Below are 25,169 nucleotides of genomic sequence, written 5' to 3' on the forward strand. Positions count from 1 at the left end.
TGCTTAACAGTCTGGATGGGAGCCCCCTGCTCGCCATCCTTACTCATGACAGTCCTCTTGTAAGACACTAGAAAAACTTCATATCAAAATTACATGCACACATCACAACAAACCAGCTTGCTTTTCTTTACCCTCCATAGCAACTGATTGCAAATGCCTTTATTTCTCTTGGCTGCATTTGACATCTCCTCTGGGTCCCACAAGGAAGAGTACTCAGCTTTTATGCTCCAAGAACCCTTTCGTTTACCGGTTTTCTTTAAATAATGCGTAATTGACCTTTCTGTTTACATGCATGATCAATGGTAGGCAGCCTGTGATGAAGCAAAGTGGGACTAAAGGGACCTTCATCTTCTTCCCCTTAAGAACTCCAGAGTATAACAGCTGTATTTCGTGATTATCTCATTTCAGCAGAAATTCAAAAATGACTGTTAGGAAGGAAGGAAAATAAGGAAAGCCCAGTGCTATCGCATGAAAAATCACCTTATCTCTTTTTGTGAATCCACCTAAAAACTGCAAGTTCAATTTAATCCTTCTACCATCTATCAGCCTGAAATCTAATACTTAAAAAAAAAAAAAAACCCTCTGCCACCACCACCACCAGAACTGGTCGAGTTCCCGCAATGATAGACAGGATGCTTTTTGAACAAGTGACTGTAGAGCACATGATTAACTGCAATGAAATGGCTTAGTGCTTCTTCATAACTGGAAACTTTTTTTTTTTTTTACAAAAATAAAAAGCAAAAAACAGTCGAATGAAAATAACTCAGGCAAATAACAGACACTTACTCTAGTCCTTGGTAGAAAAGAAGTAGCCTTGGGGTGAGTCACACATTACTGCCAAATGATATACTGACCACTTAAGTCTCAGAATTCACATATCACAACTTTTGGTGGTTTCTCTCCAGTGATCCATGAAGAACTCTGAATGGGTAAAAGTATACTCTTTATACTTAACCTACCCCAAACTACCCCAATCATACTTTTTTGGAGAAATTTGCTTGTGACAAATCTAAAGCATTAATACTGACCTTTAAAGGTTTAAGTTACTTGGAACCAGAATATCATTACATTTCCCCCCTCCCATACAAGCCTAAGCATTCTCTATCCCTTCTCCTATGAGCAAGGTATTTTCGACCATAGCATCCACCCTCTGGAATTGCTCTGTCTTGACTCTGATTAACTTTTTTATTTGAGTGAGTCTTTGAGTAGCTTTCCCCAACTTTATACTCACCATCCTTATTCAGTAGCAACACTAGTTGAGGATAGGATTATGTGAGTTGGAGCCCAACACATCTCAATGGCAGATGTGATTGCTGGAAACTACTGTATAGTGAATGAATGTGAAGAATGGTGGTTATTAAAGTTAGATGGCAGGACTGTTTAGTTTTAAATGTTATTAGCAAATTTAGGTAACAAGGGTATCAGATTTATAATGTTTATAATGTTTCTAATTTATAATTCTATAAATTAATTTTATATGAAGGCCTTTTCTCAAGGTAAGCAGAAATCAATGTGGATGTAGGTGTTCATTTCTTGAAGGGTTCTTTTTGCTTTCAATTCTCTGAAAGCCTACTTGCTCCAGTCATTTGCCAAGGACATACCTCCTGACATTACCTCTATCACACTGTGATCCCATTGCTAAGGCATCCCGAAGATGGCTTTAGGTATTCCAGTCTGGACATGCTGTTTTGCACATTAGACAAGACATTCCTTGTAGACAGTTTAGGGTAGTCAGAAGAGGAGGCTTGAGATGATTTAGTCAGGGTTAGTGATATGCTTGACTCAAACTGATGCAGTAGAATTGCTATGGGACCATTCCCTTATGTCCAGTCATGGTCTGCATCTATTATATATATGATGTGTGTGTGTTTTCTTATGGGTAGGCTGACTGATTTGCATTTCATATTTGCTGTTTTCAAGTGGGACTGGACCCTGATTTCTGCAGTTACTTTATCTGCTGCATTTTCAAGTCGAGTTTAATCACCATTATGCATATTTTTACTGTAATACTGCTGTTTATTTTTATTTTGATTTGTTAATCTCACTTTAATCTATAAAATAATTGAAGAAAAAAAAACAATGGGTGAGACAAGCCCTACCCACCCACACCTATACAGCTAAATCGCTTTCTGAAATTCCATTTTTTCAATAACATTTATTTCACAACTCATCTCATCTGCTGAGTGGGGTGTTTTCACACTGGGACAAGGAGACTATGCAGATGGTCTCTTAGTTCCTCATTAAACACTGCCTTCCTTGGCTGGATGGCAACAACATTATCCCAGAAGGACTGGGTGTACATTTCATAGTGTTCTACTCAAGGATTTTTTTTGGATGCTGTGCCTTCTCCTTCCTGTCCTTTGGTTGCTATTCTAATAAAACACGTTTGGAAAGTACATAATGGGATTTGAATGAGTGCCTTTAAGAAAGCCTGAGGATGGAAAGTTGTGGGGGTTGCTTTTAGCTGTGTACAAACTAGGACTAATGGAATAGAGACATTCTGGCATCCTCTGATATGTTGTGATGTGTAATCGCTGTCAGAGCTTTTGATTTTTCAGAACCAGTTATGTTGCCATGGAGGCTATAAGCTTGTGTTTTGTTTTTCTACCATTTCTATTTGTGTGTCCCCTGCCTCCTGCTTCACTAAGCACACATTATAAATAGCATCTATTCAGTTAGAATAGTATTGGCATATCCCCAGTTCCAGTGGAATTTGTATCTTATTTTATTACTTATACCCCAGATTTCAACTAACAACCATAAGTAATAAGTATGGAATTAAAAATGTAGTTGAAAAGTCATTAAAACACAATCATATCATACTTCCAGCAGCAAAAGAAATTTACATATAATGATTGATATGCCCAAATACATGACTGTATTAAGTCCAAAATTTATTCACATTTTACACAAATAAGCTAAACCCCATTCAAAATAAATGCAACATAAATTCAAACACATTGGTTAATTCTTGCACCATACTTGAAAGTAACAAAACAATTTCCTAGCCAACTGGAAACAGAGACAAGAGTTCAGTTCTTGAAGAAATTGGTTAATTGTGATTTCCCCAGAAAAGCATCCATAACCAAAACTGTAAGGCTGGTCCAAGGCATTTTGCTGTCTGAAGCATAGGAAGAAATAGCATCACAACTAACACTTGCATTACTGAGTAAAAATGCCGAATATCAGCATCTGATATATAAAACATAAAATTCCAGAAGTACCCCTACAGACAACTAAAAATATTTTGGATAATATAATATTTATCTCACTGTGCCTAATGGCAAGTACTTCTGGCAAGGTGTAAGATAGTCACTCTAACATTCTAATTTGTATCTGGTTTTGTGTTGTTCCCGGGTAACATTCTTTTGTTGATTATATTTATAGCTAATTTAATTCAATTCAGTTCAATTTAAGACTGTCTCAAATGGCTGGCATGGCTTTCTCTGTTTGGCCTGGAAAAGTTGAATATTCATTGTTTAACATAGGTTTGGTGAGGCAGGTGAGACTAATAGTACATAGAATTCAGAACATCAGCAGGATTTCATTTAATGAAATTGGGAGTTGGCTATAAAAAGTGAACATAGTTATACATTTTCAAAACAGTTTCACTGAATATCAGTAATAACAATGAACACTCTAAATACAGTGTCTGAATGCTTTTACTATTATATATCAAATGTATATAAAATATTCAGTACATATCTGTTTGACCCTTGCAGTAGAATTTTTCAAGAATAGAAGTTCAGTGGAAAAGTTATTTCAACATTATCCATGTGCAACTTCCAGCCTGTTATTAAATGATGAGTCTTTTGGCCTTGCAGAAAATGGCAGATTTATTATAGCCTTTATATATTTTGTCTCTTTCTCTCTCTCTCTCTACATATACATAAACACATACACATATACACACATGCACTTGCACTTGCACACACATCTGTATAGTCTTTTAAAATATAAAGTTTTCTTACAGTGGAGCTGGTTTCCTGGTGATTTCATCATGGCCACATCCATAATGCTTCCTTCTGTTTTTTCTGTTTGTTTGCTTTTTAAATTTTTTTCTGGTATTATTTCCTATAATTTCCCATTCAAGTTCTATGACCCTATTTAGCCTTTTGAAAATCAGCCAAGATCTTCTAGGTGTAGCTCTTTAACAAGGTGTATAGTCTTTACAGTACAACATATTGTTGCTTTTGTTGCAGTGGACTAATACTAAGCCTTCCATATGTTACAGTTTCACTTGATTTGGTTCTTAATATCTTTCAGCTGTATAGTTCTATGGATTTTGGAAGAAGATGGCAGATCATGCATGAACGGATCACACCAAACAGATTTTATTGGTGAGTTTCTTCCCTTGTATTAAAACTGCATATTCATGTATGACATACTAGGATTGTGTAGTACTAAATAAGAAGGGTTTTTGGAATGTACTGTGCTTGCACCACCACATCAAAAGTCCTGTTAGTTTGTTTTGTCCAGGACAGGAGGTGACAAGTGTCTCTATTTAGTTTCCTCCTAATTTTCCATCTCCCATTGGTTCCAAAAGTATGGAATTTACTATGTTAGCTTCAGAGCTGGTATTGCTTCAGGATGATTTTGGAGGAATGGGGTATCAGGAAAATGATACTTTTTTTTTTATCAGAATGGTGCATGATAGACTGAGTTAAAAACAACAACAACAAACTTCTCCCTTCTCTGAGATTCCTTTAAGATAGCTCATGGTTTATGCTGTTTGTCTTTTCCCTGGATCTTATTTGGAAAAGGAAACCCCTGCATTTTCAAATATATCAGTCAAACTATTCTAATTCTGTAAGCAAAATACTATCCTGGGATGACTTCAAAAGGTCAAAATGGGTGTTCTAGTATCCAAAAATAAAAGGGCATAGGATTGCATAGTTTATAATAATGCATCTTTTTGTTTTCTTCTCTACTGCATCATTGTATTTATTAGTAATTTTCATGTTTTACCAGCTAGTTGTCTAAAGGGAGTTTGGTTATAGATGTAAGCCTTTTTAATGTCAAAATAAATGCAAAGAAACATCTGCAAGGCTTCACATGTATTAGAGATAGGGATGACTGAACTGGTGAACCAAAAGTTCCTTTGCCCATGGCTGATTTTTGTCTGATTGCTTTCAGTAAAGAATGCAAATAAGTGTAATGTAGGAGATTTAAAAAAAGCCTAATTTGAGATGTAAGAGAATTTCAAAAATGGATCTGAACTATTTTCAGGAAAAGGAAATTTTTATTCAGCCAGGCTTTCAGAAGAAGGAATAATCAAATAGGGATAAATGTTCCTACTTGAATCCCTGTGACCACCAGAACACCTTCCTCTAAGATGCTGCAAGCAGATCACCACTTGGCTCAAGCAGACAGGAATAGGCCCAGAAAGTGTGCTGCAACATCTGGCTACCTTCTTGCCAGTAGAAGAAAATTGCTTCCTTAGTGCTTCCTGTGCTCCCAGCAGAGTCCAATTGCCCAGGATTGTATCAGGTTCCTGAAACTGGGGCTTAAGAGAACCACTGCCCTGGAAAGATGTTGCCCATTTGAAACCCCAGGGAGAGGTTTTTAGGCTGAGGACACACACACATACGGATAAACACATACACACAGACATGCTGAGGGATAGCATAGTAGTTAGAGCTGAGCCTTTTGACACAGGAAACCTTACCAGTAGGAGTCCTTGGACAAAGATCCCCTAGTGCTTCACCTGCCTACCTCAGATATGAGAGTGGCATGGACTAAGAGATCATGCCAGCTCATATGTCACCTGGATTAAACAAGGTCTGCACCAGATGATGGGGAACCAGGACAATCTGACAATAAGTGGGCTACTGGAACAAACCATACATGGACGAGACAAGAGAATCTGGAATTGATGGAATGCCACTACAACAGAAGACCTAATGAGAAGGGATATATGAAATGTATGAGGAACTATGGATGGACAGAAGACTGCATCCACACCAACTGAGAAAAGCTAGTTACCCAACACTTCAACATAATGAAGAAGAAGCTACTCTCACAACCTGAGATACACCAACTACACATTACACCCTGGACTCTAAAAGACCCAGAAGAACAACTGGAGGTGCAGCCAATACCTGAAGCCGGAATTTACTGCCACCCCCTCTATTACAAAGCACAGCAGCTGATATGAGGCATAAGATCATGGATAAGCTAGATACAGTCAACCCTTGAGACTGACTACTGACAGTCTTCTGTCCATCCATAGTTCCCTCATACATTTCAGTGGAGAAGTACCATCAGATAGTATGCTAGAAGATGCCAAAAGAGCCCTTACAACAATCCCTATTATCACCGTAACTCAAACCAATGAACTGGTATATGCTACAGCCACTGTAACCCTGGAGATGCTTGGCTACACAATCAAGAAGAATAGCAGTACATACCCCACTGGAAAATGAGGCTGGAGGCTAAGATCAAGGCAACCAGGACAGAAGTTAGCCAGCTGGTGGAACTACAGAAGGTTTGGAGATTAAGGTTAAGACTCAGCTACTGAAAAAAAACAAGGGCCTGACTCTATCTGAAGCCCTAGAAACTGCTAAACAAAGGCTCACAGCACTGGCTACCAGGTCAAAGAGCCATCCAAGGTGTACTCCCAAGTGCAGCACAACCACACAGTAACAGCAGAGCCACCAACAGCAGAAACTGAACAATACTGAAAGAACATACGGGAGAAAGACAAGACACATAACACCAGTGCAAAGTGGCTGCAGGACCTGAGAGCAGATCACAGCAATTTCCCAAAACAGAAACCAGTCACCATAACAGTAGCAGACATCCAACAGCGTTTAAGAAGATGAAGGGCTGGACAGCAGCTGGCTCAGATATGATCCATACCTACTAGCTAAAGAAACTAACAGCAGTGCATGAACACCTAGCAGCACAGATGGACTAGCTATGCTGATCATGAAAGACCCACACAAGGAACAGTACCATCCAACCAATAACCTGCCTCCCCACAACATGGAAAGTCCTATCAGGCATCATAACTGCCAGGCTAGAGGACCATATGGGCCAGTACATGACCACAGCTCAGAAGGGCATTGAGTGTTAAAGGCTCAAAACACCAGTTGCTCATAGATAGAGTAGTTGCCTGAGACCCAAGTTCTAGTCAGACTAATCTGAGCACAGCCTGGATTGACTACAGGACTATGACTGAATGCCACACACATGGATCTGTGAATGCTTGGTGCTATACAAAGTCAACAGGAAACAGAAGAACTCAATGGGACTGTGGAAGACAACACTGGAAGTCAACTCAAGGCAGCTCACCCAAGTAGTCATCAAGTGTGGTATATACCAAGGTGATGTACTGTTCCTGCTGCTGTTCTGCATAGGCTTGAACCCCCTCAGTCAGATCATCACAAGGACTGGATATGGATACAAGTTCAAGAATGGAACTACCCTCAGCCACCTCCTCTACATGGATGACATGAAGCTGTATGCTAAGTGAATGAGACATCGACTTGCTGATCCCCCTGACACAGATCTTCAGTGAGAACATTGGGATGTCATTTGGACTGGAGAAGTATGGCCAGATGGTAGTAAAGAGAGGGAAGGTAGTCAATAATGATGTGGTGGAATTGCCAGCAGGCCACATAGCAGACATACAGACCATCTACAAGTACCTTGGTATCCCACAGTCATATAGGAACCACAATTAGGTGGCAAGGAAGACAGCAACATTCAAGTACCACCACAGGATAAGACAGGTCCTGAATAGTCAACTCAATGGGAAGAACAAGATCCATGCCATCAATACATATGCCCTGCCAGTCATCAGATACCCTGCCACTATAATGAGCTGGCCAAAGGAAGATGTGAAGATGTGAAGACCTGGAAGCTCCTTACAATGTATGGAAGTTTCCACCCAAGTCCAACACCTGGAGATGGCATGCCAGCTGGAAAGAGGGCAGGCAAGGTCTGTCAGAGCTGCTGTCCTGGATGAAATCCAGAGCATCCAGAAGTACATCAGTAAGATGGCACCCAAAGATGAGCTGCTGAGAGAATGCCTGAGGCATCAGCAGACATGGGAGGAAGATAAAGCAGAAGAAGTGCCATGATAAGACAAGACCCTGCATGGGATGTACCATCAGCAGATAGCTGAGATGGCTGATGTTGGGAAATCCTACCAGTGGCTAGAAAAGGCTGGACTAAAAGACAGCACTGAGGCACCGGTCATAGCAGCACAAGAATGGGCACTAAGCACCAGATCCATAAAAGCAGGGGGTCTACCTTACTAGACAGAACCCAAGGTGCAGACTGTGCAGAGGCCTCAGAGACAGTCCAACACATAGTTATAAGATGGAGGCAGGAACAGCATACACTGAATGGCACAACCAAGTAGTTGTGTGCAGGAACATCTGCACAATGTATGGGCTAGACCCTCCCAAGTGCAGATGGCAGATTCCACAGAAGGTTGTGGAGAATGACAGGGCTAAGATCCTGTGGGACTTCCAGATCCAGACAGACAGGCAGGTACTGGCCAATCAACCAGACATCATGGTAGTAGACAAAAACCAGAAGACAGCAGTGATGATAGATGTAGCAGTGCCAAGTGACAGCAACATTAGAAAGAAGTAGTATGAGAAGCTGGAGAAGTACCAGGGCCTGAAAGTGGAACTAAAGAGGATGTGGAAAGGGAAGGTCAAAGAAGTTCCAGTGGTGGTAGGAGCACTTGGGCCTGTGATTCCTAAGCTGGGAGAGTGGCCCCAACAGATCTCAGGAACAACACCAGAGCTCTCTGTTCAGAAGAGTGCAATGCTAGGAACAGCTAAGATACTGCACAGAACTCTTAAACTCCCAGGCTTCTGATAGAGGACTGAAGGTTGAGGAAGACACATATCACCTACAGAGGCGAGAAGAGAATTGGGAAATATAGAGACAGAGATAGATATATTAGGGGGATGTAACCTGGTCATTGCAGGGAAAAGAGGGCAGGCCAGTGATTATCCATTCTTCCTTTCAGGAGGAAGCCTAATCAAAGAAGACAAGGTCATAGTGATGGTGGCCCCTTTAAACTGAAACTCCTATGTTTTAATGTCAGATCAATTACTGGTATTACTTATGATTGAATCCTGGATAACAATGCTGACATCCTCTGTATTATAGAGACCTGGGTACCAGAAGAGAGGGCTGTTTATTTCTGCCAATTTTGTGGGATAGCAGTCTAGGTTTGAAGGGCAAGGAGGTTGACTGAGTACACCATACAGTACTTTGCCAATTTGGAATGCATTCTGTTTAGCTGGATGGCTGATACAGTATAGATTTATTGTTTCTTTTTCCTGTCCTACCATCTAGTTGTCTAAAGGGAGTTGGTTACAGATGTAAGCATTTTTAATCTCAAAATGAATGCAGAGAAACTACTAGCCAGGTTTCACATGTATTAGAAACAGTCAGAGATGACAGAACTGATGTTCCATCCTGCTGCCTAGCAGTCTCTCTTTCCAAGCTAGCTGGGGTAATATTGGGTATGGCATTGGATTATCATAGGTTTTCTGTCCTGCCTGATTCGCAGTCAGGGATGGCTTAAGAGATCGTGTCTTTGATGATGACCACAGATCTTTCCAAGCTAGTATTTGGCATGGCACACATTGGATTTGGTTTTCTGCTTGGATGAAGTTATGATAAAAAGGTGTCCTGTATGACTTTATTTTCCTGGTCAGGTCACTCTCTGGTTAGTTTTAGATTAGTTTAGTATAAACACCTACAGGTTTAGGACTGATTAAAATGGTCTGATGGATCTGGATGGTTTCCTGAATGAGCTTGGGGAATTATCCACATAGATGTTCAGCTATACAATTATTACCAATTTTAATTTTCTTGCTATTTTTAATTTGCATTTTTAAATATTTATATTTTCTTTTGTCATAAATGTTATTAGCTGGTTTAAGGGACTGCCAGGCTTTGAGTTTGGCTTATTTTAATAAGTCATTATTAGCATTAATCAAAGTATGTTCTAACAAACCATGGTTAGTTAAAAACAAACGAGGATGCTTTTCATCTCCTTGTTGCTACAGGAAGCAAAGGAAGAGTACATTACAAAATTGAAGCTTGTACATATGTCCAAATGTAACCAGTCCCTAAAATGCTTTGAAATCTCATGATCTTTGTCTCATTTCCAGATTTATTGAGAATAACTCCTGGTTTTGAATGACAGTGTTAAATACAATTGCTTAATCTAGTTAGACAGTCTGATTTTATTAGTTTTTAATTTTCTTGTTTAGCAAATAGTGCTACAAAACATCTGGGAGCTTCCCTGTCTCTAAGTTTAAAGAGTTCTCATATTTAGCAGATTGAGCAGAATGCATGTGGTGTACTAAACATGGTTTCTTATCATGGCAAAACAGACAAGACTCCTCTCTACTTATTTTGAATGTGAGCCATTTTGTATAGCTCAGTAACATTCCATTAAAGATAAGGAGATTCTTCTTTTATGCCTTTTCCCATTGGAAATTAACCAACTCTTTTAAGATCACTATACATCAGCGGCTATATGAGGCAGAATCTATTCTCAGCAAGAAGAGAGAATTGAAACTCCTGCTCTTTTGTTTCCTGGGATTCCCCAGAGTCTCATCTTTAGAAGAAGCTTAGTTTAATTTTGCTGTTATTAAGCAGAGGAGACGTGAGGTTACAGAAGTATTTCAGATACACAAACCGTGATGCACCAGCGTTCTTTAAATAAAGTAGGTTGAGTTGCAATTGAGTATTTTTTCCTCATGTTTTGCCAATAATAAGAACAGTTGTGTTTTCTGCTGTACTTACAATAACTAGACAAGTTTATAGCAATCACATTGTTTGGACTATAGAAGGAAACGAATGAATAGCTAGATAACAGCTCTCTCTCTAAAAGGTATGTATGCCTTGTTCATAGGTTGGTGTCTAGATTGATTATTTGTTGCTGCAACTGCCATATCTGCCCTGAAAAATTCTGGCTCCAAAAGTAATTTCTACACATTGTGGCCATGAACACCTTTCTTAGTGTCCAACAAGTGCCCTATCATGCTTGACATTTTCATTGTTTTAAGCTGGCAAACTGCCAGGCAAAGGTCCAGCCATTGGGATCATCTTTCTTTTAAATTATGTTTTTGCATCTCAAATGACCAGCCTTAACTTTTTTTTAAAAAAAAGTCTAGTATTTAATTTGAAGTACAACTATCTGCCAAGAAACAAACAATAAGTAAACAAGGATAGTACGGACATTCTTGCAGGAAAGGGAGCTACAGGAGGTGGCAAATCAGCTCTCACCACCCAAATTGGGAGCCTCTAGATAAAGAAATAACTATGAAAGATACAGCTGGTTAAGCATAGAACTAGGAGCGTTCAACTTGATTTTGGTTTTTTTTCCAAATAATTTTATTAAGAATTATAAATGAAAAGAATAAAAGTCAAAACAAACTACAAAAAATAGAAACATAAAAGGGGGAAGGCGGAGGGAGTGTCAGAAAGAAAAAAAAGAAAGAAAAAAGGAAAAAGGAACTTCCCCTTTCATCTCAGCAGGTAAAAATAATTTTAGTAACTTATCACTGTCTCTAAATAAATCATAATCTCTCTTCTCCCCATAACTCATCTCTTAGATACAAGAACCAAAATCCAAATGCTTTCTCAATAATTTGTCAGCAAAAGTCTAGTAAGGGCAACCAGACATAACTATTTTCCTCTTTTAGCCCTGGTCAAACAAACCAACCTTATAAACCTTGCCTAAATTTTAAAAATTATTCTTTAACCCCTTCAAAAAAAGTCCCAGAAGTAATTTGCTGATCATCTGTGTATCCAGGCAAAAATCCTTCAGAACTTGAACAGATTTCTTCTGTATGTCCATTAGGTAAAGTTTATCCTTTTTTGGTCACTTCTAAAAATAATAATAATATCCAAATCGGTTTCCTGGTTTGGTATCTGTTCATCTCCTTTAGGGAATAAGTCATCCATTAGATCCTTTTGTATTACATTTAAATCCCCCTTCAAATTAATTTCATAGACATCCATTGCAACTTGTTCTTGTTTTACAACTTCATTAGAGTATGTTCTGCCCAGTTTCTCAAGCAATTGATCCATTCTGTCCAGTAATTTAGCTCAGAAGTATTCAAAATTTTGCACTAAGGATTTCTGCTTCATTTTCTTTATCCTCTGGCTTCCTGTATTGTCCAGCCTTCAAGGTTTCCTTATCATAAAAATACCAAAGCAATTTCCATTTTCCCATGTGAAGATATCTTCCAATTAATTCAAAACTAATTCCAAATCCCTCTCGCACCGTAATCTGTTATTAACATTCCAAAATCTATATACTAAGCATCCTTTTGCTGCATAGTCCAAAAAAAAAAAAAATCATATATTTTCAGAATGTTTAAAATCAAATTTACACCATTGTCTTTTAAGGAGGCGGAGACTTACCCAATGAATACAGTAAAACCTGAAGGGTCTTAATCTCTCCAATATATAAAAAAATAAAGCAAAAATCCAAAAAAAGTGATTAAGATATGAGGCTTGGTTGAGTTTAATGTCCATAAGCCTCCTTTGCAAGTGTGAGCTTGATATAATCCCGACTCCCAGCCACTCCGCTAATAAATCAACTATAAAACAGCAGTTTCCACAGTCTACTTATGAGTAGCAGCTGTTGAGATCACGTGGATGATCACAACAATCTCTCCTTTGTTCCAGAGAAGTTATACTGGCCCAGATCCAGCATCAAGCCAGCAAGACCGTCAGCTCACCATGTAGTTCATAAGAAGTGCTGAGTTCAACGTGATTTTGAAAGGGCATGAAAATCATGATCTTTGTATTCACCCACCTTGTTTACAGGATATTGTTCATTTATCAAATTTCTAGGCGATCAAACTGCATTCTCCTTTGGAAGACACCAAAAGTGCTATCATATTCCATTAATTAATTAGAAAGGGTAGGTAACCACATCTCAGGTACATTGTTCAAGTCTATTTACATGTATACATGAAAAATGAATGATTAAAAAGAAACATGATTTATCTAATTTGGTAAGCTGGAAGACTGAATTAGTGAAGAATACAAAGGTGATGACTTCAGCAAAGGATCGTTACCTTGTTGTGGTGCTGGAGCTTGAGCACCTCAATGATGCCATGAGCTAAACCATGAAGGGCCACCCAAGATGGGAAGGTCATGACAGAGAGGTCAGACTAAATGCAATCCCTGGGGAAGGTAATGGCAACCCACCCCAGTATTCTTGCCGTGAAAACTAAATGGATCAGTACAACCAGAGATATGTCGGTATACCATCAGAAGATGAGACCCCCAGGTGGGAAGATGGTCAAAATGCTACTGGGGAGGAACAGAGGATGAGTTCAACTAGCCCCAGACGTGATGATGCAGCTAGCTCAAAGCCAAAAGGACGGCTAGCAGCTGACGGTGCTGGTGGTGAACGGCGAATCCGATGTTCTAAGGATCAACACACCATTGGAACCTGGAATGTAAGATCTATGAGCCAGGGCAAATTGGATGTGGTTATTGGTGAGATGTCAAGATTAAAGATAGACATTCTGGGCGTCAGTGAACTGAAATGGACTGGAATGGGCCACTTCACATCAAATGACCACCAGATCTACTACTGCGGACAAGAGGACCACAGAAGAAATGGAGTAGCCTTCATAATTAATAGTAAAGTGGCTAAAGCAGTGCTTGGATACAATCCAAAAAACGATAGAATGATCTCAATTCAAATTCAGGGCAAGCCATCTAGCATCACAGTGATCCAACCACAGATGCTGAAGAAGCTGAAGTAGAGCAGTTCTATGAGGATCTGCAGCACCTACTGGACAACATGCCTGAAAGAGATGTTATTTTCATCACAGGAGACTGGAATGCTAAGGTGGGCAGTCAAATGACACCTGGAATTACAGGTAAGCATGGTCTGGGAGAACAAAACGAAGCAGAACATAAGCTGAAAGAATTTTGCCAAGAAAACTCACTCTGCATAACAAACACTCTCTTCCAACAACCTAAGAGATGGCTTTATACATGGACTTCACCAGATGGACAACACCGAAATCAGATTGACTACATCCTTTGCAGCCAAAGGTGACGGACATCTATACGGTCGGTAAAAACAAGACCTGGAGCTGACTGTAGTTCAGATCACGAACTTCTTATTGCGCAATTTAGGATCAAACTCAAGAGATTAGGGAAGACCCACAGATCAGCTAGATATGAGCTCACTAATATTCCTAAGGAAAATGCACTGGAGGGGAAGAATAGATTTAAGGGACTGGACTTAGTAGATAGGGTCCCGGAAGAACTATGGGCAGAATTTCGCAGCATTGTTCAGGAGGCGGCAACAAAATACATCCCAAAGAAAGAGAAAACCAAGAAGGCAAAATGGCTGTCTGCTGAGACACTAGAAGTAGCCCAAGAAAGAAGGAAAGCAAAAGGCAACAGTGATAGGGGGAGATATGCCCAATTAAATGCAAAATTCCAGAGGTTAGCCAGAAGAGATAAGGAATTATTTTTAAACAAGCAATGCGTGGAAGTGGAAGAAGACAATAGAATAGGAAGGACAAGAGACCTCTTCCAGAAAATTAGAACCATCGGAGGTAAATTCCAGGCCAAAATGGGTATGATCAAAAACAAAGATGGCAAGGACCTAACAGAAGAAGAAGAGATCAAGAAAAGGTGGCAAGAATATACAGAAGACCTGTATAGGAAGGATAACAATATTGGCGATAGCTTTGACGGTGTGGTCAGTAAGCTAGAGCCAGACATCCTGAAGAGTGAGGTTGAATGGGCCTTAAGAAGCATTGCTAATAACAAGGCAGCAGGAGACAACGGCATCACAGCTGAACTGTTCAAAATCTTGCAAGATGATGCTGTCAAGGTAATGCATGCTATATGCCAGCAAATTTGGAAAACACAAGAATGGCCATCAGATTGGAAAAAAAATCAACTTATATCCCCATACCAAAAGAGGGAAACACTAAAGAATGTTCAAACTATCGAACGGTGGCACTCATTTCACATGCCAGTAAGGTAATGCTCAAGATCCTGCAAGGTAGACTTCATCAATTATGGAACGAGAATTGCCAGATGTACAAGCTGGGTTTAGAAAAGGCAGAGGAACTCGGGACGAAATTGCCAATATCTTCTGGATAATGGAAAAAGCCAGGGAGTTCCAGAAAAACATCTATTTCTGTTTTATTGACTATTCTAAAGCCTTTGACTGTGTGGACCATAACAAATTGTGGCAAGTTCTTAGTGGTATGGGGATACCAAGTCATCTTGTCTGCCACCTGAAGAATCTGTATAACGACCAAGTAGCAACAGTAAGAACAGACCACGGAATAACGGACTGGTTAAAGATTGGGAAAGAAGTACGGCAGGGCTGTATACTCTCACCCTACCTATTCAACTTGTATGCAGAACACATCATGCGACATGCTGGGCTTGAGGAATCCAAGGCTGGAGTTAAAATCACTGGAAGAAACATTAACAATCTCAGATATGCAGATGATACCACTTTGATGGCTGAAAGCGAAGAGGAACTGAGGAGCCTTATGGTAAAGGTGAAAGAAGAAAGTGCAAAAGCTGGCTTGCAGCTAAACCTCAAAAAAACCAAGATTATGGCAACCAGCTTGATTGATAACTGGCAAATAGAGGGAGAAAATGTAGAAGCAGTGAAAGACTTTGTATTTCTAGGTGCGAAGATTACTGCAGATGCTGACTGCAGTCAGGAAATCAGAAAATGCTTAATCCTTGGGAGAAGAGCAATGACAAATCTCGATAAAATAGTTAAGGGCAGAGACATCACACTGACAACAAAGGTCCACATAGTTAAAGCAATGGTGTTCACTTTAGTGACATATGGCTGCGAGAGCTGGACCATAAGGAAGGCCGAAAAAAGGAAGATAGATGCTTTGGAACTGTGGTGTTGGAGGAAAATTCTGAGAGTGCCTTGGACTGCAAGAAGATCAAACCAGTCCATCCTCCAGGAAATAAAGCCAGACTGCTCACTTGAGGAAATGATATTAAGGGCAAAACTGAAATACTTTGGCCACATAATGAGAAGACAGGACACCCTGGAGAAGGTGCTGATGCTAGGGAGAGTGGAAGGCAAAAGGAAGAGGGGCCAACCAAGGGCAAGTTGGATGGATGATATTCTAGAGGTGATGGACTCGTCCCTAGGGGAGCTGGGGGTGTTGACGACTGACAGGAAGCTCTGGCGTGGGCTGGTCCATAAAGTCACGAAGAGTCAGAAGCATCTAAATGAATAAACAACAACAAAACAAAGCTGATGAGGGGTTCTGAATGTGGGGCAGACCAGCATTTGGTAGTATCAAGTGTGGACCTTGGGAGGAGGAGTGGACCTTGGGAGGAGGAGTGGGGATGGAAAGAAAAGAGAAGGGAAGAAGTGATAGAAATCAGAGTGGTGAAAAAGAAGTCCTGTATGAAATGTAAGATATATTAATCTCTTATAGAATTAATGCAATAATGATGCAAAGAAAAGGGATGTGGAGCAGGGTGAAAATTATTATGTTACATAGTGGCACAGAATGGTGTGATGCTAGTAAGAAATAAGGAATAGAATGGATAGTTATTGGACTATCTTAGTTCTTCAGTTTGAGTAATTCATACTACTGAGTAGCAGTACAGACTCTCTTGACCTGTCTCATCTGCTTTCTCAGGATGGTAGGGCAAATACCATACTTTTAGAATTGAAATTGAGTCTATACACTTCCATGCAGTTTGGAGTGAGGAGTGGGAAGATACATTGCTCTATGATGTTGAGAAAAAAATGCATATAAGGCAATCACTGATGAAACAAATGAGGTTGAAAGAAAGATGTTTAGGAAAAAAAATAGTTGGCAAATATATAAAAGAGATAAGGAATTGTTAAGATTAGAAGAGGGAAATATAGAACAATGTTGATAGAATTTTCTTAAAACTATTTTGAAAATGGGTAGAAAAAGCTAAACAAGGAACCTCTAAAGTATAATCAAAATTAAAATAAATGTGAGAAAATTTGAGATGAAACTGGAATGAGGGAATGATGGAAGGAGTATCTTGAAGATTTGCATGGGATTGATAGTGAAATATCAAATAATAGAACTGAAACAAATGCAATAAAGTTTAGTGTCTAAGAAAACCTGATGAAAAGCAAGTCATAAATGCTCTGACAATGTTGAAAATTGGTGAGGCTGCAGCTGTAAGTGGGGAAATGTTAAAATATGGATGTAGGTTGTTTATGGAATGACTGTACAACTTATTTAATGTGTATGCGAAGACTGAATCTGACAGCTCTCAGAATGCACTTATTGTAAGGGTAAATGCAAAACCAAAAGGGTACTGGTTTATTAAGTGTGCCTGAGAAGATGTTTGGTAAAATTCTGACTGAGAAAGTATAAGAGGTGACAGTGAGCAAAATTTGGGAAGTTCAGAAAGTTTATTATGCTTGTTGATTTAGACAATATGGCATTGAAGGTGGTTTGCTGAATGCAGTGTGAGAACTATATGATGGAAGTAAAGGTTGTGTGAAATGAAATGCTTAATGAATCAGTCATAACTGAGCCTGGGACTTCTGACGGGGACATGGCGGACTGAACAGCTGTACCCAAGGGTACTCAGCGGGTAGAACTGACAATGCAGCAGTTTTTTGGGGCTCAGGCAGGTTTTTCCTAAAGCCCAGGAGTGTTTTTCAAGAAAAAAGAAAATACCTGGAATCACACCATCTGTCCTCTGGATGGCTACTTGCAGCCAGAAGATCGCAAACAGTGTTCATGCTCAACTGGTAAGAGCTGTCTGAGAGGCTGGGACATCACCATTTTCCAAGCCATGCTGTAGCCTTAAAGAGACACTAAGACTGGACACCTCATTTCTAAATCACCCAATTTATATTTATTTTAAGTACACATACCAAGAGAGGCTTCCTACAGCAAGGAGAAGCAGGTTCTCTTGGTGCTTATCATTATTTTGGGGATCAATTTTTTTAAAAAAATATTTTTAAGTTTTGGACTTTGTTTTCCATCCAAATATTATGGAGGATTGAGAGTAAATAATTGTCTTTCTGTTATTATTTTTGTACTAAATATGAAGATATTAGCATTTTCCTACACGCTGATTCGGCTGTTTTGAACTTTCCGTTTTCTGCTTCTACTTTCCCTGGGGAACTGTCTGCATATGTAACTTTCACTTGTGTAAACACATTTCGGAATTCTTTCATATCTTTGACTTTCGCTGGTTAAACTCCTAGGGGTTGCCATAATCTACTAAATGAGACATGGAGGATTTTAAACAGACTTTCTCTGACTTCCACTGAGATTTTAAACAGATTCTTTCTGATTCCTACCAAGTTTTTATGCAAGGCATTCAGGACATTGTGGAAAATATGAGGTCTAAAATATGTCGTCTGGTTGGGGATGCTGGGGATGAAACTGAGGAATTTAACAGCGATAGAAATGTCTCTTCTAAGACTGAGATTGGGACTTCTGTTGAAATGGTGGATGAAGATTGGATAGCTGAGTTGAGTAAATTAAAGGGAGAGATTGAGTTGCAAGCCATAAGTGAAACTGATCTTCTGTTGAAACACCATGGAAAAAAAGGGGTTATTATGTATGTGAGGTCTTCTGAAGAGAAGTTGGAGTTTTTGAGGGGGGCAGTTGGGCTGTTCGATTTTTTAAAGAAAAAAGCTCTGTGAGCATTGTGGGGATATGTAAATGCTCTGGTTTATTTTGAAGTGGGGTAAGGGTTAAAGAATATTTATCTGGATTGCTTTTAGGGTTTGTCTGATTTATTTATCTTTAACGATCTGGATTAAGATTATTTAGGTATAATAAAAACAAATGTCTGGTTTGGGGTTTAATATGATTAAGATTATTAAAATTGTTGTATTATCAAGTACAATGGCAGACAATTTATATGTTTTTTAGTTTGATCTTTATTATTGTACACAGGAATATCTAGAATAGTAGTAGGAAGGAAATAACTAAATAAATGTTATTTTGGGGGGAAGTTGATTAGGAGGCATATATATATATATACAGTGAGTGAGTGAGTGAGTGTGTGTGTATGTTTTAATGTAAGTGGAGGGAGCAACTGTATTTAGTGATTTTTATAATGTGCCAATGGAATGATTTATAGAAATAATGTGATTTTGGTTTAATATAGAGTAAGGGATTGATTATGGAAAATTGTTGTATATCCTTGCTGTTAAAAGTTGGAAGTCACCTCTTTTTGTAATTTTGAAAAAAAAAATTCTCTTGAAACTTAATAAAATTCTTATAAAAAAATAACCAAGCCTGGAGTAACACAATGATATGCCATGTTTACTTGGTTGTTTAATGTCTATAAGGATAAAAGTATAAGAGATGCTTATGGTGACATTACAGCTGTGTTGGTTGGGACAGAAATGTGTATGCATAGCAAACAATGCTTTTTTTTTTGGCTGAGTACCCAGATTATTTGCTGAAAATGTTAAATTCATTGTATTAAGCAATGAGCAATATGGATTAGAACATTAATGTATAAAAGATCGAGGTAGTTGTGTTTGCCAATAAAAATTGAGTAAATCATTGCAAATTATATATAAATGTGAAAAAACAGAAGTAGATAAAATAGTGCATTTTGGGTTCATGCAAATGCTAGTAGAAAGGTATGTGGCATGTTGTGAGAAATGAATCCTGTGGGAAGAAGCAAAAGTAGCTGTGTACAAGAGTGCCCTTCTGTCCTTATACAGAAGTGGGTGTTGGGTATGTCAGTAGAAACATAGAAGTGCAATGCTAATAGGGTTCTTAAGTATGTATGGTAAAATAAAAAGAAATAGAGTCCAAATTAACGGGTGCTGAAAGAATGTGAATTGAATACAGAAATTATTGACTGGTAAGAAATAAGTATTTTAAGATGTTTTCAATCATATCAAGAGATGAATGAGGAACAAAACATAAAACTAATATATGGAGAAAGAATGAAAGGGTCAAAAGAAAGGTGAAGACCATGAAAGTCCTGGTTGGATGGAGTTGATGACATTCTCAAAAAGGGAGAGCTAAAAAGTTTAAGAAACAAAAGGCTGTGCATGAAGAGGTGTATGGACCTTGTAGAAGCAAAGATAGGTAAGTGCTGAGAGGTATAGTGAATGGTTTAGTGTAAACTAGATTTCCTTCTTTTTCCTTATCTCATACCATAACTACAGTACCTTGGCTTACCATTTCTTATTTATTTTCTTTGCATAATGTTGCTTACTCCAAAAGACTATAGGGTGATAAGCATGAGTGTATGTTTTTATGGGCAGGAAACTTCATGCCTTTCAGAAGTTTTAAACTGCAAGTTTCATAAGACACTGTCATCAGTGCCAATTTCAGGGATTGTGGGTATGATAGTTCAAAATATCTGATACTTACCTTTCCCCTGCCTTCAGTATTGCTGTAAACAGGCAAATTTGTAAAAAAGTCAAATAAAGCATTCACTTTTAATTTTGCACATAATGTCATACATACAAAATATGGACATTGTCCTCAAATAATCTGTCAGGATGCTATGATGAAACAAAAAACTGATGATTCTTTTCAGCTACTTTCCTGCAAAATGTATCAGCCATTTAAACCTGAAAATGTTTTGTATGCAGGTCTGGAACCTGCCGTTCGCAGAATATCTTCTGGGCGTTAAACCAGTGCTATCATATATCCTCTTACAAGATGGTATGCACACAAATTAATTCAAGCTTTCCTTTCCAATACTCTAGCAAGCTATTATCCCTTCTTTCCTACATTGATCAGAACAAAAGAATCTGCTTGTTTCCCCCCATAACAATATATTTTTCTTATAATGAGCAATCCCAGCTATAACAGTACCCCACTATGATTATAGGTGAAATAACTGGACCCTCTCATGTCCCGCCCAAATGCTACCTGCTCCAAATGCTACCTGACAGTACTAGCTTAGATGGATGCGGCAGGCCCAGAATTGCAATACAAGGCTAGGTGGTGGGGGTAGACACTGAACACTCAACTCTTGGTGACTTCAGGGACTCTTCTCTTCAACATGGAAAGTGGCAGCAGGCAGCTGAAGAAGTATAAAATGTATGAATCATGCAGTTGCTACTTTGCAATTACCAATTAATGAGGGAGGATTCAGTTTTCCAAATCTGGAGCTATATTATCAAGCTTACCTATTGCCAGGTACTGAATACTGGAAGTCAACAGTTTGTGCTAACTTTCTGATTTGGGCTACTTTGGGATATAAATTTATAGCACTTTTGGTTGGATGGACAGTAGTACAACAGAACTCCAGTATCACTGGAAACAATTATGTCAGAAAGTTATGGAATGGAATGTCTAATTAAAAGAAAAAAGATTTGGTCCCTTTTCCCATACTAAATTGACTTTTTCAGGAAACCTAACATTAAAAATTGGGGAAAAGGTGGCACTTTTAATGTTTTCTTTCCTCTTTATGACAATATATGTATCTCTATCTGTATTATCATTGTTTTTTTTGTTTTTTAATTAATTAAAAAGCAATAAAATTAATAAAAAAAGAATCATGCAGCCACTACTTGCATTTTATGATGGCATGATGCTGTTTGTAGTTCTTGTGACTGGAGTTTACTGGCAAGCTGTCTAAGTACATGGTTGAGGAGAACTAAAACTGCTTCTACTGACAGGGGTGAAAATGTTATTATTTAAAGTAAAGTTCAGTGGGAATGGCTATGTAACTGCTCCCATTTTTTGTAGAATTGTACCATCCTCAAAATTGGCACTTGTGCTCTTCAAAAAAACATGCATTGTTGCAATCCTTTCCACTTTTGGTTTTCATTATGTTTCATGTTGCAGTTTACTTCTTCTTAAGCCTGTCTAGAAAAATTAAAACTGAAGTTGGCATAAATCACACTGGCCCTAGTTTGTTAAATGTGTGTGCTATGAAGGAAGGGAAGCTACTGCTATGTTTATGCCTTTTTGTTTCATCTGGAAGGCAGGTTTCTTTCTACTGGTTACTAGATCAGAATTATTTCTTTTCTGTGGAATGGCATTTTATTCCTTGAGGGAAAACCATGGGGAAATTAATGGAGCCTTTCAACTGTGCTGTGCTGCTGGGTGAGTGGGTATGTTCTGCCATGTGTTGGCTTCTAATCCAATAACCTTTCAGCAAGAATTTTAGATTGTAGGTAATATTTATTTATCAAATTTATATGGCTGCTAATCTCACCTGAAATGACTCTCAGTGGTGTACAATAAAACCAGGAATTAAAACATTTTACAAACTCATTAAAACTACACGAATAGATAAAACAAGACCATAAGAAGGAAGATGTTGCATACAATACAACCAGTGTGCAGGCTATCTATTATCAGGGGATCCCCAGGCTTGCTGAAAAAAACACATTTGCAGGCTTTCTGGAAGGCCATAAAGGTTGGAGCTAGCCTCATCTCAGGAGGGATGATCTTCCAGAGGGTGGGTGCCATGGCAGAAAAGGCTCACCTCCTAGGTCCCATCAGATGTAACTCTTTCATGGACGGGACCCACAGCATGCCTCTCCTGCCAGACCTGATGGGATGGGTGTATGTAATTGGAAGAGGTGGTCCCTCAGATAACCTGGCCCCATGCCATAATGGGCCCCATGCAATATTTTTGACCTTTAAAGGTCAAAACCAGCACCTTGAATTGGACCCGGAAGCAAACTGGCAACCAATGCAGCTCACAGAGCAGAGGTGTAATGTGTGTCCATCTAGGGACACACACAACTGCCAGTGCTGCCACATTTTGCACCAGCTGAAGCTTCTGGATATGCCTTTTTCTTATGTTTAAATATATTTTAGATACATTTTAATGTACCTGTAAATCTTTAATAATAAAACTAAAATAAGTTTTCTTGAAAGAACATTATTCCCTTTCATTGGGAACATAAGCACTCTGCTATACCTAGAAAGTAAGATCGTTGCCTGAGGCAACGATTCCTGAGTAACTTTTATCTTGAATTTGCCGGAAAATCCATTGTAGGAACAATTCTTTTAAAATTTACAACAGTTTATAATTAGTACTGATTTTTTTTTAAAAAAAAACCCTTTTCAGTTCTATTGTCACTGTATTACATCTTAGTGCCTATTGATTAGTGTACCCTTTAATTTACTTAAATATAGTGTTATTTGGGAGGCAATGGGAGAACAGACTCTCAAATACATTAAAAAATGGACAGCAAAGTCATTTCACTAAGTGAATCTCCCTTTAAAAAGAGCTAAAATTCCAGTTCATTAATTATGAAAAACACATAAAGAAACCCACCAAGTTTTGTTCTGCAGTGCATTTGCTTATTAATTGGCCATTCCATAGTAGCATATGTTCCTATACAATATTAAACACAGAATTAGGAAATTCTGAAAAATACTGTAAGTTTAGTGGCATTACAATATAACATACATTTATGTTGTACGTATTTGCTTTATAAGGTCACCCATTTTACTGTTTCATTTTAACTCCAAATATTCTTTATGCAAGTTTGTCAGCATTCTTATGCTCCCTCTCTCTCTTCCCACCCCACCACCTCCCACCCCTCGCATCTATCCCAGCAACAGTGAGCTTGGATTTTCCACACAGCTTCAGGAAAAAGCTATTGGCCTATTTGGCTTGCATAATTTCAGTGTGGTGAATATTTTTCTATGTTGGGTCCTAGAGTGAATCATTGTAAATGACTTAAGAAAGTTATATTTCCTTAATAAATATGAATTTTGTCATGTTGGAGGATATAATGTTTACTTGCAGAGGTACAGCTGTGATCATTGCTTGGGACAGTGAGAGATAAGAGTGGGGATCATGCTGAAGATTTGTTTTATCCTTGGCATTTATGCCAAGTACTGTCCTGGCATGTCCTCTGGATTGGTTTTAAACTTTTTTTCTTTTTCTTTTATCCTGCTGCTGCTGAACTAATTTATTAAAAGAAGTTCTCATGCCAAGCCTTATTTTTTCCCTAAGTGTATCTTTCTGCCTGACAGTCCAGCCAGATCACTGAACCATAGCATATAGGCATGTCATATTCACAATAAAAATGTTCATGCAAATGAAAAAAATGAAACAGAGAAAGAAAATTGAGCATCTGCAGGCCACTGAGATTTCCAGTGCAGTATATTAAAACTGATGGATCACACTAGGGCATTTACTGACAAATTATTGCTAGGAACCATGCCATATTATATTTAAGATAAAGGCAAAAGTAATTTGCGTATTAGTGGATAAAATCAATAGATTATTTGGAGAAAGGTAAAAGTGTTCCTTGAGTTGAACTCAGCTCTTGGTGGCTACATAGACATGTGCTTAATGTCTCTTGGTAACATTAATGAAGTGATTTGCCATTGCCATTGTTTGTTCTAATGGGTTACAGAATTATTTTGCATCTCAGCATTACACTAATACAGTGCTCATGCATGGACATTTTACAGCCTGAGAGGCAATGGATATATTGTGGGGTCATGCGTAACTCTTAAACTATCCACATCTGATTTAGCTTCTGTGTATGAAAACACAAACATTAAAATATTAATTAGGTACTTTAAACTAAATATGCTTTTTATAATTTTAATATAACAGTGGAAAAGTGGCAGTAGATATATTTTAATTTGGAATTTCAGGTGTGACCTGTTAAGGTGAATCAAAATCACATCATATTATATCAATATTTAGATTTATCTATTTCTCACTGGACTGATTCAATATGAAAATAACTACTAAAAATAGATAAATGATGCCCAGAGAGCTGATGTCATGTTGTTGTCATTATTTACCCTGATCATTTCAATTATCAATTGCGGTCTTTTTCTTATAGTTTAAATAGTCAAGTAGTTTGCTTTGATGGACACATATTAATCTATTATACTGAATAAATACTGTATAGATACTGGCAAACTTTACATTGGAATATATAGATAATCTAGTCATAGGACATGATATTCAGTTTGCATGGTAAAAGCTTCTCTCTTCTACTATATAGTCCTTGTGTGTAAGACATGTGCCATGTTATAGTGGCCAAGTATCTCTACAGTCTTCTGTCTGAATAGCTGTCATATCATCATTCTCAATTTGAAGGCATTTGTTAAGGGATGTCCAATCCAGTTTGCCTTAAAAGTTATGGATTCTAAAAGGGAGAATAGAGACTTTTAAGTTGACCTTCCATAGTTAGGGTCTGGAAAACAGTCTAAGCAAACATGTAG

At 38.4% G+C, this 25,169-nt stretch overlaps 1 protein-coding gene across 1 annotated transcript in view; it reads left to right on the plus strand.

Moving 5' to 3' along the window:
* Positions 1–25,169, plus strand: part of SORCS3 (sortilin related VPS10 domain containing receptor 3) — a 516,059-nt gene that overhangs the window by 310,944 nt on the left and 179,946 nt on the right. Inside the window, exon 5 of the mRNA XM_063307802.1 lies at positions 4,267–4,340. Within this exon, the coding sequence (XP_063163872.1) occupies positions 4,267–4,340 (74 nt within the window). The remainder of the gene's footprint in view (positions 1–4,266; positions 4,341–25,169) is intronic.

Source organism: Candoia aspera, chromosome 6 (genome assembly GCF_035149785.1).
Source record: "Candoia aspera isolate rCanAsp1 chromosome 6, rCanAsp1.hap2, whole genome shotgun sequence".
In the NCBI taxonomy this organism is placed as follows: domain Eukaryota; kingdom Metazoa; phylum Chordata; class Lepidosauria; order Squamata; family Boidae; genus Candoia; species Candoia aspera.